We start from the raw sequence: 13,747 nt of genomic DNA, 5'->3' as shown, positions 1-13,747 counted from the left end.
CATTTTATACTTAAATAGTATATACTTGTTTTTATTTTATTTTCAGTATATTATGAAATTTTTTAATGAATAAAACATTTTAAATCTTATCATATGGTAATTCTCCTTCATTCATTAAATAATTTTTTAATTTTTTCTCTTATAACTTTAGCGGTTTGGCCGTAGAAATTTGATCCCATATCTCTAATAGGTGCCAATGCTCCAATTACATCCATATTATGAGATTAATTTCTTGTAGAATCACAATACATTTGAACACCTAGAGTAAGTTTTAATATTACGTGTTGTTATACGTAAGTTGATATTAAACGTAAAATATATAGTATAAACAAATTAGTAATAATTAAATTATTCATTAACCTTCTCTACTTTCATATTTTTTTACATAGTTGTGAAGCACAACGGAAGCTTGTACAATTGCATTAACCGTTTCTTCAGTAGCTATTATTGGTCGTCGAAATATACGCCATTTAGAGGCCATTATACCAAAAGTATTTTCTATACACCTACGAGCTCTGCTTAACCTTTAAAACATAAAATTACTAATTACTAATATTTATTGGTTTATATAAAACTGAATATTTTAAAAATTATCTGAAATATTTATTACAATGAAAGTATGATACATAATAATATATAATATATGTTATTTTAACCTGTAGTTAAAAACTGCTTCATCAATAGGAAAATTTGCCTTTGATCGGCCAGGATAGGGTCTCATAACATTAGGTAACAACATGAATGCTTCATCTGCTACAATATAGTATGGGATGAACCCATTATCACTATCAATCGGTGCATCATCCGGAAAATCAATTTCATTACTTATAATTTGTTTGCCTAAATTACATTGTCTAAAGACTCCTCCATCACTGCATCGTCCTGGTGCTCCAATATCGACAGCTGTAAAATTGTACTTGGCATCACATATTGCAAAGAGTACAATGCTGTGAGTTCCCTTGTAATTGTAATACATTGAACCACTATTAGAAAATGCCTATATAATTGAAATAACTATTTAATATTCATAATTATATTAAATCTATAATTTAAATTGTAACCTGATGAACAATATGTTTTCCATTCATAGCTCCTACACAGTTCGGCATATTCCAATAATTACTGAATCATTCAGACACTTCCAACCAAGCATGCTTATTTAGAGTAAAAAACACCTACAGAAAAAATTAATATGCCCTCAGAAAATTTGTCATTTTATTTTTGAAAACATTTATCTCAACAATTCCATAGTGTATGCCAATGTTATTACTTTATCTTTGAGTACTTCCCATAGAGCCAAACAACATTCTTTAATAAGTCCTAATACAGTAGACTCTCCTATTCTAAAAGAATACATTATACTGGCCATACTATCGCCAGTTGCTAAGTACCTACATACAGTGTCATATTTATTAATACATAAAATATATTGACAGTGTCGGCCTGGCTATGGGGTTGTGGCCGGGGCCCCTATAATTTTTTTTTTTATAGGGTACATTGTATAACTGGTTGGCTTATTCAATAATGGACTTTACGTAATTTTAAGATGCAATTTTTCTTTACTAGGGCCGAGCGCTGAGAATTTTTAGAGCTCAAGGCAAAGTATTATATTTTGGTTGACTCAGATAAACTAGTTGATAAAATTGCAAAATCATCTTGTCAATTAAAAAAAAATTACTGATATAAATTAAATAAATTGTAAAATTTGTATAGTACATGTAGTATCACATTAAAACATAGATGTTAAGTTGTATATTATATGGTATTGTTTCTATTATTTCCATAATATTATAGTATTAAGTACCTACCTATAAATAGTTACTCTAACTATATGTAGTTAACTTAATTGTTTGTGTATAAAATAAGTTAACTTTAAAAATTTATAATATTTTGTATTACATTCAACCACTTTTTTATATCATTTTATGAGATGACATTTATGTCATTTTTGAGGGCCCTTTGTAAGAAATACATCTGGGCGCTTTAGATACCAGGACGACACTGTAATACTGTATAGTGTATATTAATATATTTAAGTATTAATTATTTTCATTTAATATTTTAATGTATTGTACTTAATGTCATAATTTAATTATTAATACTACCTACCTCAATGTTGCAGATAATATTTCTCTGAGTGAAAGAATATCAGGCCTGTATGGATGTCTGTAAATTAAAGGAGCAACTAAGTTAACTAGATCTTCAAAATTTGAAGAGCTCATGCGCATGAAATTGATAAACATTGCAGAATTATTCAGTTGATACTCTTTTACAAGTGTAGTGTAGTGATCCAAACGTCTACGTTCTTCGTAAATATAGGTCTTACATGCCACCTTCGATCTTTTTTCTGTTACTTTTATATATACAATACCAATAATAATCAGTACTTACTACTTAAACACATTAGTATTTACAATTTTTAATAATTATTGCAATACATATTCACCTATTCTTTAAAATATGAACTGCACATGCAATTAATAATTTTCGTCTGTGAACCTTTTTTTGGTATTCGTAGTATTCCAATGAAGATATATTTAACAAAATGTTGAACGATAAAAATATATTAATATATTAAAAAATTAACTTAATAAATTAAATAAAATATGAACAATTTTTATTTCTAAAACAATCTTCTGCTTAAAAAGAAGTTACAAAATTAAATATAAATAGGTAGGATTATATTTTAAAATTATTACAACAATATTCTATTTTTCCCGCTTTTATTTAAAACAATTTCTAACCTACAAATATTAATGGTATAATTTTATTCTGTGGTATAATAAAATAAACCAATTTTGTACGGAAAACCACGAAAGATCACGACGTGAACAAATTATTTATTATCACATTTCACGTTTCACAGTGAGCTCACAGCTTCACAAGGCGCCTTTAGTGGAATACCGTCTTAATTAATAATTATTAACAAGATAAGATAATACAAATTATAAATAAATAAAACGAAAAATTATATTCGATATTATACCAACAATAACCACACGGTGAAAAGTTGAAATAATTTAACTTTATGGTAACAAGTGTTAACGTGGAATATCATAGTATCCAAACTACGGTTATGAAATTAACTATCCAATCATATCATTGGATATCACACGGTCTACACAGCCAACCCGGAACACGGTGTTATAGTGGAATACCGCCTTTAGAAGAAGAAGATATAATAATATGTTTATGGTTGATAAAGAAAATTTTAAAAAAGTGAAGTATTTCCTCCATGATTTACTACTTCTTTCTTTCTCAGATATATGATTTCCTAGCATTGATGGCATGACGGAGTGGAATGTGCCGTCTATTAGTTTATAGGTTATGTTTATACCCACTTGCACAAATCTAAACTCATGCGCTTGGTTGAATTTTTTTTAACGTTATTAATTATTATTCTTGCGCCGTCTTATGTTGGCGCGTGTAAGCATGTGCTCAAACGTCGATTGCCACTAATATTTTTAACATAGAACATTATTTTTCCTTGCAAGTTGTTTATCGTTACAGTAAACTCGGATAGCTCATCGTTTTATTGTTAAATGTCTTGAGTGACCTTTTCGAGTTTTCTTTTACGTACGGGTAGAAAGCTGCTATACTGCACGTTTGGAGCGGACAGCTAGGTCGTCGGACAACGAGAGAAATGTCCGCACCGCCGAGCTTGTTGAAAACGGCGTACTACGCTTGCAACAAGATTGAGCGTAAAAAGTTCGACTTACTGGAAACACTGGACGTCGATATGCAAAATTGTTGCTGGTCGCTGTTCGAAATAATAAAAATCAACAAACAACTAAACGGGGACAACAAAAGGCAAACCCTGTTCAGAAGATTGAACCGCAGGTTTGGAAAGAAATTTAAAAAGAAGTTTAAAAACATATGCAGTGAGGCAGCGTCGCACGAGCACATCGATTGCCTGAAACTTGCACACGAGATCGGCGTTGGATGGGATGAGGACACGTGCACAAACGCCGCGAAATCGGGTAATCTGGAGTGCCTAAAGTACGCCCGGGAAAACGGGTGCCCGTGGAACGAATGGACGTGCGTCTTCGCCGCGTCTTCGGGTAATATAGAGTGCCTAAGGTACGCCCGGGAAAACGGGTGCCCGTGGGACAAATTGACGTGCGTCTTCGCCGCGTATTCGGGTAATATAGAGTGCCTAAAGTACGCCCGGGAAAACGGATGCCGGAGGGACGAATGTACGTGCAGCATGGGCGCGTTTAATGGTCACACAGCCCGCCTGGTGTAGCACGGGAAAACCCTGGGACGAGCCTCATTAATTCCGTGAAGTGCAAAGGTCATATTGAAAAATTGGGTCCCAAATGACCTTATCTCGGTAAATTGGTAAATTCTAACAATTATTTAGAATGATTTATTCCAACCTTAAAATTAATGCATACATTTATTTTTTTTATTTTTGGTTTAAGTTTTATAAAAACCATTTATAGTTTTGTATTCTATATTTTGAATTGGTATGTACCTCAGTATTATTAGTTACTAATTTGTAATAACTATTTTCTAACATTGCGTAAATTATCAACTTAATTTTTGCATATCACATTAATCCACTTTATTTTTTATATTATGCAAATTTAAGATGATTTAATTAACTTAACTATGTAAGATAAAACCTTTTTTTATATAATTGATTCATTTATTTCATGCAGACTTGATTTATGTAACATTAATAAATATTTTTCAAAATATGTTATAAAAAATATTATAATTTAGAATCTCACTTATTTATCATATCTTAATATTATATCAAAGTATGGGTTTTAATATATTGTGTTACCTTTTCTATTTTTCTAATTGTTAATGCTTAGTTGGTTAATACAATTTTTTTAAAAAATATTTTTTCAACTTTAAACAACCAAAATAATATGTTAATTGTATTTATACCAACATATAAACAATTCATTTTGTTAATTGATGTCTTGAGTGATATTCACTGATAACTATATAAATATTAAAATGTCATAAATCATTGTACAATTTCAATTTAATTTTCAGGTAGTATAGACTTTATAAATTTATCGGTTTTGTAATGCCCCTTCCCTCAAATCATACATACAATTCTACATCAGTTATTTGAATTTGATTATGTATTTAATAAATTGAATATGTTATTTTTATTTTATTTGTAACATGGTATAATATTAATAAAAGATACACAAGTTTTTAGTCAGTCTTGTTAATTATTAAGATATTTTAAGGTTGCTGAAAAATTTCACTTATTTGAATAACAAATTTAATTTATCTGGCTTATAAATTATGAATGAATGTGTACATTAGTTTTTTGAAATAATGATTTTTGAGTATATATTATGAACAATCAAAAAACATTTATTACACATTCCATATTAAATTAATTTTTTTCAAACTGAACTCAATGGTGCCCTACTAGTATCAAACACCTATAAGAAAAAGGTGGATAAGTGGATGTCGCTCTGCTGTTCAGTAGCTTACAAGTGGGTCACTGTAATGGATGGTGTTAAATTTGAATTCAATGATATAATATCATTGTATAAGAAAAACGATTCTGAGCGAAAACGGTCAGTCAGCCTATGATATTACCAAGTATATTTGATGATATTATTGTGAATAAAGTAATTTATATATAACCTATTGACGTGGACCCTTGTTTTAAATTTTCAATCCTTAGCCATAAAAGTTTTATACATTTTTAACTACAAAATAATTAATAAATTATAAATTTGATAAATGTTGTCAAAATTTAAACTTCAAATGCTTATAAAAAAAAATTGTGCCTATGTATTTTTAATATTTTTCAACTGCTATTAGAACGATATATCAGGAGCCTTATATTAAATATTCACGCTTATTTTTAATTAATAAAGCTGCTGTGAAGTATGGAATACCTAAATCGACATTATCAATCAAATTATCTCGGAAATCTCCTTTAATTAGGAAAATGGGTCCTAGTCCTAGTTATAAAAAATATGTAATGAAATTATCTATATTTTAAAATGTAATTATCTACATCTTACATTCATACCTGATACTAAATTAACAAACTGTACAAAACATTGATAATTTGTTCCTGGTTCAGATAATTGAGAAGATGGACCTTTTTTAAAAAGACCAAGCTAGCATCAAATTGTTTATAAAATATAAAATTAAAATAGTTAAAATAGTTTATATTTTTAAAGTAATAATTAATTAAATTATAAAATGTATAAAAAAAATTTAATTATCAACACTATAAAGTTTGGACGGATTTTTTTACGAAATTAAAAATAAGTATTTAATTAAAATAGTTAAAATAGTTTATATTTTTAAAGTAATAATTAATTAAATTATAAAATGTATAAAAAAAATTTAATTATCAACACTATAAAGTTTGGACGGATTTTTTTACGAAATTAAAAATAATTCAATTCCTATCAATTCCTTAATATGTACATAGTAATTTATGAACACAGTGTGGTTGTTATGTCCGATAATGGAGTAATGTTGGTGAACGAATTACAGTTATCTTTCGAACAAAAACATTTTTCCCAAATCCCAATAGACTCCATTCCATTCAACTCAGGTGCATACACCAGTCGGCAGTCACACCAGTATCTGAAACCAATCCACAACAGCGGATCACATTTCTCCAACGACCATCTCCTGATATTAAAAACAATAAAATGTAATTAACATAATGTATTAATATTAGAATACTATACAAATATGTTGATGATATTGATCAAATGAATTATTAGAAACTTTTGACTCACGTATAAATCCTTGGAGGCCTTGTTTGGTTACTTTAACACAAAATATGTCAGGCATATGAGATTCATCACTAGTGCATTCTATGATTTTTGTAGAATTTTTCGTAAGCACCACAATTATCAAATTCTTTTGGGTCACAATTTAATTTAAACTATTTAATTCTACTTGTAGAACACTGGTAGCATTGGAATCCACTTACTAAATACGACAAGTTTAGAATTAATAATATTGTTATGTAATGACGTGACAAAAGTCAGCCACACATTTTAAACATAAAATTACCTTTATGCAAGAATGATAAACCTAAAACTAATACAAAACAAAAAAGTATAGTGGACTTTATTATAACGAAAATAAAAACTAAAGCTACTTGTTGACAAAATAAATATAGATAATTCAACGATATAAAAATAAAATTACGTTTTTAAAAATGTTAAACTATTTAATGGTTAACAGTGAATTCTAAATAGTAATTCAAAGGGATGCAAAATGATAATGAGTAAAATATAAACAAAACAACTCAGTGTGAAATATGTATTGTAAGTTAGAATCACCAACTACAGTATAGTAATATAATACTGTATATGAATTTAAAAAAAATATAGATAATGTAAGAACAATTATTATATCTAAGTTAAACTAGAACAATAAATAATTAAAGTTAATGATCTAGGCGGGTGTCCATAATAGTTAGACCAAGCTTATCAATTATAGATTAAAATGTATACATATAAAATAATTATTTAATACAATTATTACTTACTGATAATTTATAGGTATAGATACAATTTAATATAAAAATGATCAGTTATATTATTATTTTAACTATTATAGTTCAAATGTTCAGTTTTAAAGTAATAATTGATAGTTATAAATAAAGGTTAATAATGAGTAATATAATTAAATTACAATAAGTATTATACTATAGTTCACATACAATAAAATATTTTCTATAGTTTGCCTACACTGTTTTGTTTCCATTTCCGCATCATAATATTATTTCAATTAGGGCGCCTCTGTATACTCTATGGAAAAAACTATTCATTAGCAGTGGCGTAAACTGGGTGGTGCAAAGGTATATTTTTGCACCACAAGAATATCATCCTTCCCTTCTCAACCATAGTCGTATTTTGCTTCATTTCATTGACCGTTAAACCGTTAAACCCGGCCAACATAGATGAATCATTAGATAAATTTAAAGATCGCTTTCATGCAACCTGGCATCAATATTGTAATATAATATACTATAAATGAAAAGAAAAAATAGTATTTTCCAAAGACCCAATCATTAAACATACGAAATAATTTACGAAAAATAGAAACCATATACATACAAACAAATATACTTAATATGTATTTATTATATGATATAATATAACAATGATAAATTAGATAAATATTCATAACATTGTTGCTATTTACTATTTTGAGATGTGTAATACATTATCACTAGCAATAATTCGAAGTAAATATTTACTAGAATAAGACCTTACTAACTTTTTTTTTATTTTCCATGACAATAGTACTAGCTATTGTTTAAAAAAAATAATATTAAGTAAGTAGTTATACCTACTTACAATGTAAAATTTAAATATTTGTACACTAATATCACGTAAGATGACACGGATTTTACAACATCAAAAATGATACAATTTGGATATCTGTAATACAAAAGGACCTCTATTTTTTAGAATAACGCATCTAAGTTTTCTTTAAACCCGCTTATTATTACATTAAACTCACTGTTGAGATTTATATTATTAAAACCGTTATGATTTTCAATTAGATGACCTTTACAGGACATTCGATGTAAGAAACCTAAATAGCTTGTATATATATATATATGGAATATCCTTAATTATATTTTTAACATAGATCTAAAAGAATATTACCCGTTACATAATATAGCTATCAATCACGCGTGAAACAAACTGTACCTAAATCTGAATATCCCAGTAACCAATAAAGAATTTTGTAGAAAAATGGTTTTTAATGTCGGTATTTATTAATGTATTAAGCTTAACATTAATTTAAAATCATATAAAAATAAATATCATTATAACATTTTTTAAAACATCTAAATCATAACTATGTTACATTATAAAAAAAAGTTGTATTATTATTATTAGTTGTATTCTTATCATTATATTACCTACCGGCTACCTTATAATATAAAATATGTTTATTCTATACCTAATACGTAAGTAATAATAGAATATTATATGTATATTTAATTATTTAAATAATTTATGTAATATATTTGTGTTGTATTGAACTTGCTGTACACACCACAAGCTAAGCTTTTGGGGCGGCGTCATTAACCATTTTATTTTAGTCTGTGTTATCTTTTTGTAAAATATTATATTGACAATAAACTATTATTATTATTATAAGGAAATAAAACACTATTCAACTTTTTTTTTTTTTAAAGAAGTTAGTATCTCAGCCAAATTCAACTAAAATACACTTTTAAATGCATTGAAAGCTAAACTAAATATATTTAACTATATAAACGTACAGTATTAATGGCTAAACAATATCCTAAAAATAACAGTTATATTGAAAAATTTGTAAATTGCCGGTACATTAAGATGTACTGATACTTGAATTTTATAGTACTGGTAAAATATAGAGTACCTACCAACTCATCTTGTTTCATGTGATCCTCATGAATTATAACTAAACAATTCTAACACGTACGACGTAGTATCAAAAAGTGAGAAATATATTAATTGTGCAAAAGAGGTCGCTATTTTCTTTTAAAGTTATTGTATTGCGTATTCATAATAGATTACAAAACTATTCAGTCATAAGTGTATTACCTACTATTGTGAATATGTGAAAGTTATAACAATAAAATGTTGTCAGTATGTGAAAGTATATTCTGGTGAAAGTGGTTGTGGAGTTCCGAGTTTGTAATGTAAACAGATTATATTATGTTATATTAATTAAATATTACCCTAAATTATAACTGTTTTTCTTAAACAACGTTTATACACTTAGAGAAGTCTTCGTTTACATTTAGCTGAATCACAATAACAAGTCATCACTTTTCCTGAAATGCTTCCTACCTCGTAACCGTAATCCCACGTAAGTTCAGTTCCAGCTGGTATGTAATGTTCCGAAAAGAACGATACCCACGGAAAACGTAAATCTTGTGTGTCCACAAACACATTTTGCACAAATAAATTTGGAGTGCATGAGTGATTGAAATATCGTCCAATGTTGCCACTAGTTTTTGCATTTATGGTATACACTCCATCGCCATTACCATAATAGTAACGTACTGATTTTTGAGGTCCATAATAGCGTCTGTTAGAGGTTAAGTACTTGTGTTCGAGGTTTCTGAATTCCAAAAATTGAAATGTATTGTTCAAGGCTAAATTCTTATCTATAAAAAACAAATTTAAGTATATCTATACTATTATATAAAATATTAAGGAGTTTTAAGTTTGTCTCCGCTAACAGGAAATATCATACTAGATCGATTTTTCTGAACTTTTGCAAAGTTATTACTGATAAAGCAGGGTTTATTAAAAAGCCGGCCCTCTGTCCAGTATCCACACACGTACTATGGAGAGGAAATAAATAGATAGCCAACAATATTTTGCCGAAATAACATGCTAAGCAAAAAAATATATGAGATTTTCTGGACCTCAACATTTTTTCAAATCATTTGGACCCCTTTAAAAACTAATTATAAACATCTGCCCTAATGGGTTTTGTACCAATTTTAGCCTTAAATCCACTCTACCACCCTCCCCAAACAAGTTTGTATGTAAAAATAAATATAAAATTATTTTTGTGTATATTAGTGTTACAAAGCTAAATTAATCATTTTTTTATTTTGTGGCATATATCAAATTTAGTCAGGGATAATCTTAATATTAAATAAAAAACAGACTATGACGTGCTTTTCATTGTTTTTGTTCTACCTAACTACTAAGGTTGACAGGTACTTGGGTTTGGAAGATATGGTATGACATACGCTATGATGAATATTTTAATAATTAATAATAATGTATATTAATAAAAGGCAATGTGTGTGTGTGTGTGTGTGTGTGTGTGTGTGTGTGTGTGTGTGTGTGTGTGTTGGAATCCACAGCCAACAAGTCTTTCGCACTCGTGGTTTTGAAATTTGGTACAAACGTAAATGTACTCCTGAGAATGTGTACCTCGAAGTGAAATTTTTTAGACCTGTATCAAAACTGACTGTGTTGAAAATATCTGAAGTTTTCGTTAAACAGAGTTTAAGAAAAGTGGTAAATCCATGGGTATATAATTTGTCACGAGCAACGCCATGCATCAGCTGTTATCTATAAATAAAAATGGAGCATGAAAAATGTATGTTACCTAATAAATCGAGAACAGCTGGTCCGATTTGGCTCAAATTTTCTTAAGATGTTCGTAATTGCTAGGAAAAGGTTTTTGCCAAAGAAAATTTTTGGAAAATCCACCGGAAAAGTGGGAATGTGGATGTCAAAAATACAACAGTGACGCCATCTGTTCAGAAAAAGTAAACTAAATAATAAAAAATTGTGTTGCAGATTAAAATAATAATAGTGTATTGTATGTTGCTTGCTATTGGTTACGGGCATGTTTGTTGATTTGTATTATTATTTGTCAATATAATATATATATAAATTAATGTTTGTGTGTAGATAATATTCTCTGGGAAGAATATAGGCTAATTTAATTTAGTTTTTTCATTGCCTACCTGATAACATACTGTTGTGAAACAGAATTTTTATTCCGGGCAACGGAAAAGTTAAAATAAGTTTTGAACACCTTACACCGAATATTAAACAACGAATTGAACAAAGTTTGAGTCATATAGTGTTGGTATATTTAACGGGAAACCAATTGCACGGGATCAGCTAGAAGTATTATAAATTGTTTCGAAAGAAAAATGTATTACCATTACATATTGTTTGAATATGACCTTGAGATGATTTTTGTGTGGTAAGTTTATTTAACAATATCATAGTTTTTTTTGACAGTTTTCGAGGTCTTTTTATCTGTTGACTTGAAAAAGCATTTTCTTCATAATCTTCTTTACATTTTTCGACTACTTCAATAAAATCTAAATCAGCCAAGTATTCATCACCATTTTGTTTACCTTGTTCTGTGGCATTAGTCTCAGTTAGTATGTCCCCAATATAACAACATATAAATGTTCCTCGTGTTATATCATTTAAGCAACGTACACCCCAACCCTTTTTCTCTGTCTTAAACAATTGTAAATTATGAGACATGGGCTGTTGCACAACACGATTTAAACAAGAACTGTGACATTTACACGTCTTATTGCACTCATAAATACCAGTTGGTACATTTGTATACAATCGTCGATAGTTATAACCTGTATTCGGATTTTTCTCAAGTTCTGGCATATTACTTTGTCCGTTTATTGTACTCTGCCAACAAGCACATTTTGATTTGTCTTCACAGTTGTCTGTACAATCGCATCCACATAAGAAATTAGTTTCCACATTTATGTTGACTCCGGTCGCTGCTTGTCTACTAACCATATACTTAATTTTTTGTGGTAGTTCTTTGTTAATACTATTTACACATGTTATTGGTCTAAATTCTAGGCCTTCAGATATATCGTCCAAAAAATTGACGGGTCTTGAAACATTAAATTGGGCTAATGGATTCACACAGCTATTGAAATCAAATTGGTCGATTGTCATTTTGCTTCTGGTTATTGTCAGATAATGCATCATATTTGTCATCGTTTTAATAAAAATGCCACAAGGAGTCTCATAATATGTAATTGAATTTGTAATACCATTGCCATTTGTTGTATGTCTATTAAAACCAAAATGTAATGGTATTGCCAACATATTAATTTTTTTTGTTTTATTCTGATCATATTCAGCCCATTCTACACAAGAATGATTACAGTTATGAATAATATATTTTTTGGGACTTGGAATAGTTTTTGATGATTGCAAGATATCTGTTTGAAGTATTTTATTTTCAACTTTAATTGGTTGAGTAATGTCATCAAACGGTGTGTCTTTATGTTTCATTATACTGTCACTATAGTCTGGAAATAAAAATTGAAATCAAATAATAAATAATATTCAACAAACAATTACCAATATATAGTTCTTTATCAATACATGTTTATTTATTGTTATGCTGAGTTGCCGAGTTTCCGATTAATTTTATTATTATTTACACGACTTGAATTTTACGAAATAAAGGTACCTAATAAACAAATTATATGTGTGGTTGATATTTTTAAAATGAATTAACACAGATTAAGTTTAAAGTCACATGATATACATGTATTTATTTTCTATACTAGTATAAACACAAATTATTCAAAAAACATCCATTTTCCATTAATAATAATGAATATAGCCAATAAGGATGACACCAACTAATATAATACTAATATATTAATACTATATGCGTTAATATTTTTAATTAATCGTATTATTAATATTAATCTACATGCGATTACAATATTGTATGTAAATGGGCATATCTCATGTTTTAATAGAATATTGAATAAAACAATTAAAAACATTCATTTTAAAAGTTTAAAATTAATTCAACAAACAGAAGAATTAAAAATGCATTTTATATGAAAAAATTCTTCTATGTGTTATAACTTAAATTTTCTATAAGATATATTATATTTATCTGCTTGTAATTTTAAACAAAGTACCTATTGAATCGATTGTTTTTAAAACTTATGGTCTCAAAAAATATAATATGATAGGGAAATGTATTTATTTAAGCAATTAATTTAAACATTTTTAGATTCTGAGCGGAGCGAGGAAGCTAGTGGTTTTTCAATGGTGTTTATTTTTTTTTTTGATATCCTGTATACAAAATTTCCACTAGAAGGAGTACTTCGATTTCAACATATAGTACTTTATCTTTTAGCAAATTGGATCAAGATAGTACTTTATCTTTTAGCAAATTGGATCAAGATAGTACTTTAGAGAGGTCATTTTTCGATTTTCTCAATAGTTATTTAATGCCA

General features: G+C 28.2%; 2 protein-coding genes and 2 pseudogenes across 2 annotated transcripts; 1 reads left to right on the top strand and 3 right to left on the bottom strand.

The window, feature by feature from the left end:
* Positions 1 to 355: 355 nt before the first annotated feature.
* On the bottom strand, positions 356 to 3,058 carry LOC132941197 (uncharacterized; annotated as a pseudogene).
* Positions 3,059 to 3,506: 448 nt separating this feature from the next.
* Positions 3,507 to 4,246, top strand: LOC132941189 (uncharacterized). The gene has a single exon (XM_061009130.1). It carries the CDS (start codon positions 3,644 to 3,646, stop codon positions 4,244 to 4,246), a length of 603 nt encoding a protein of 200 aa, XP_060865113.1. The 5' UTR covers positions 3,507 to 3,643.
* Positions 4,247 to 6,431: 2,185 nt separating this feature from the next.
* On the bottom strand, positions 6,432 to 7,722 carry LOC132941178 (uncharacterized; annotated as a pseudogene).
* Positions 7,723 to 9,740: 2,018 nt separating this feature from the next.
* On the bottom strand, positions 9,741 to 12,779 carry LOC132933744 (histone-lysine N-methyltransferase SETDB1-B-like). The gene is made up of 2 exons (XM_061000020.1): positions 11,660 to 12,779; positions 9,741 to 10,132 (listed from the first exon to the last, which is right to left on the bottom strand). Exons 1-2 carry the CDS (start codon positions 12,777 to 12,779, stop codon positions 9,741 to 9,743), a joined length of 1,512 nt encoding a protein of 503 aa, XP_060856003.1.
* Between the last annotated feature and the right edge of the window lie 968 nt (positions 12,780 to 13,747).

The sequence above is a fragment of the Metopolophium dirhodum genome, chromosome 1, assembly GCF_019925205.1.
Source record: "Metopolophium dirhodum isolate CAU chromosome 1, ASM1992520v1, whole genome shotgun sequence".
NCBI lineage: Eukaryota > Metazoa > Arthropoda > Insecta > Hemiptera > Aphididae > Metopolophium > Metopolophium dirhodum.
The sequence above is the reverse complement of the archived record's forward strand: the minus strand, read 5'-3'. Positions and strand labels throughout refer to the sequence as shown.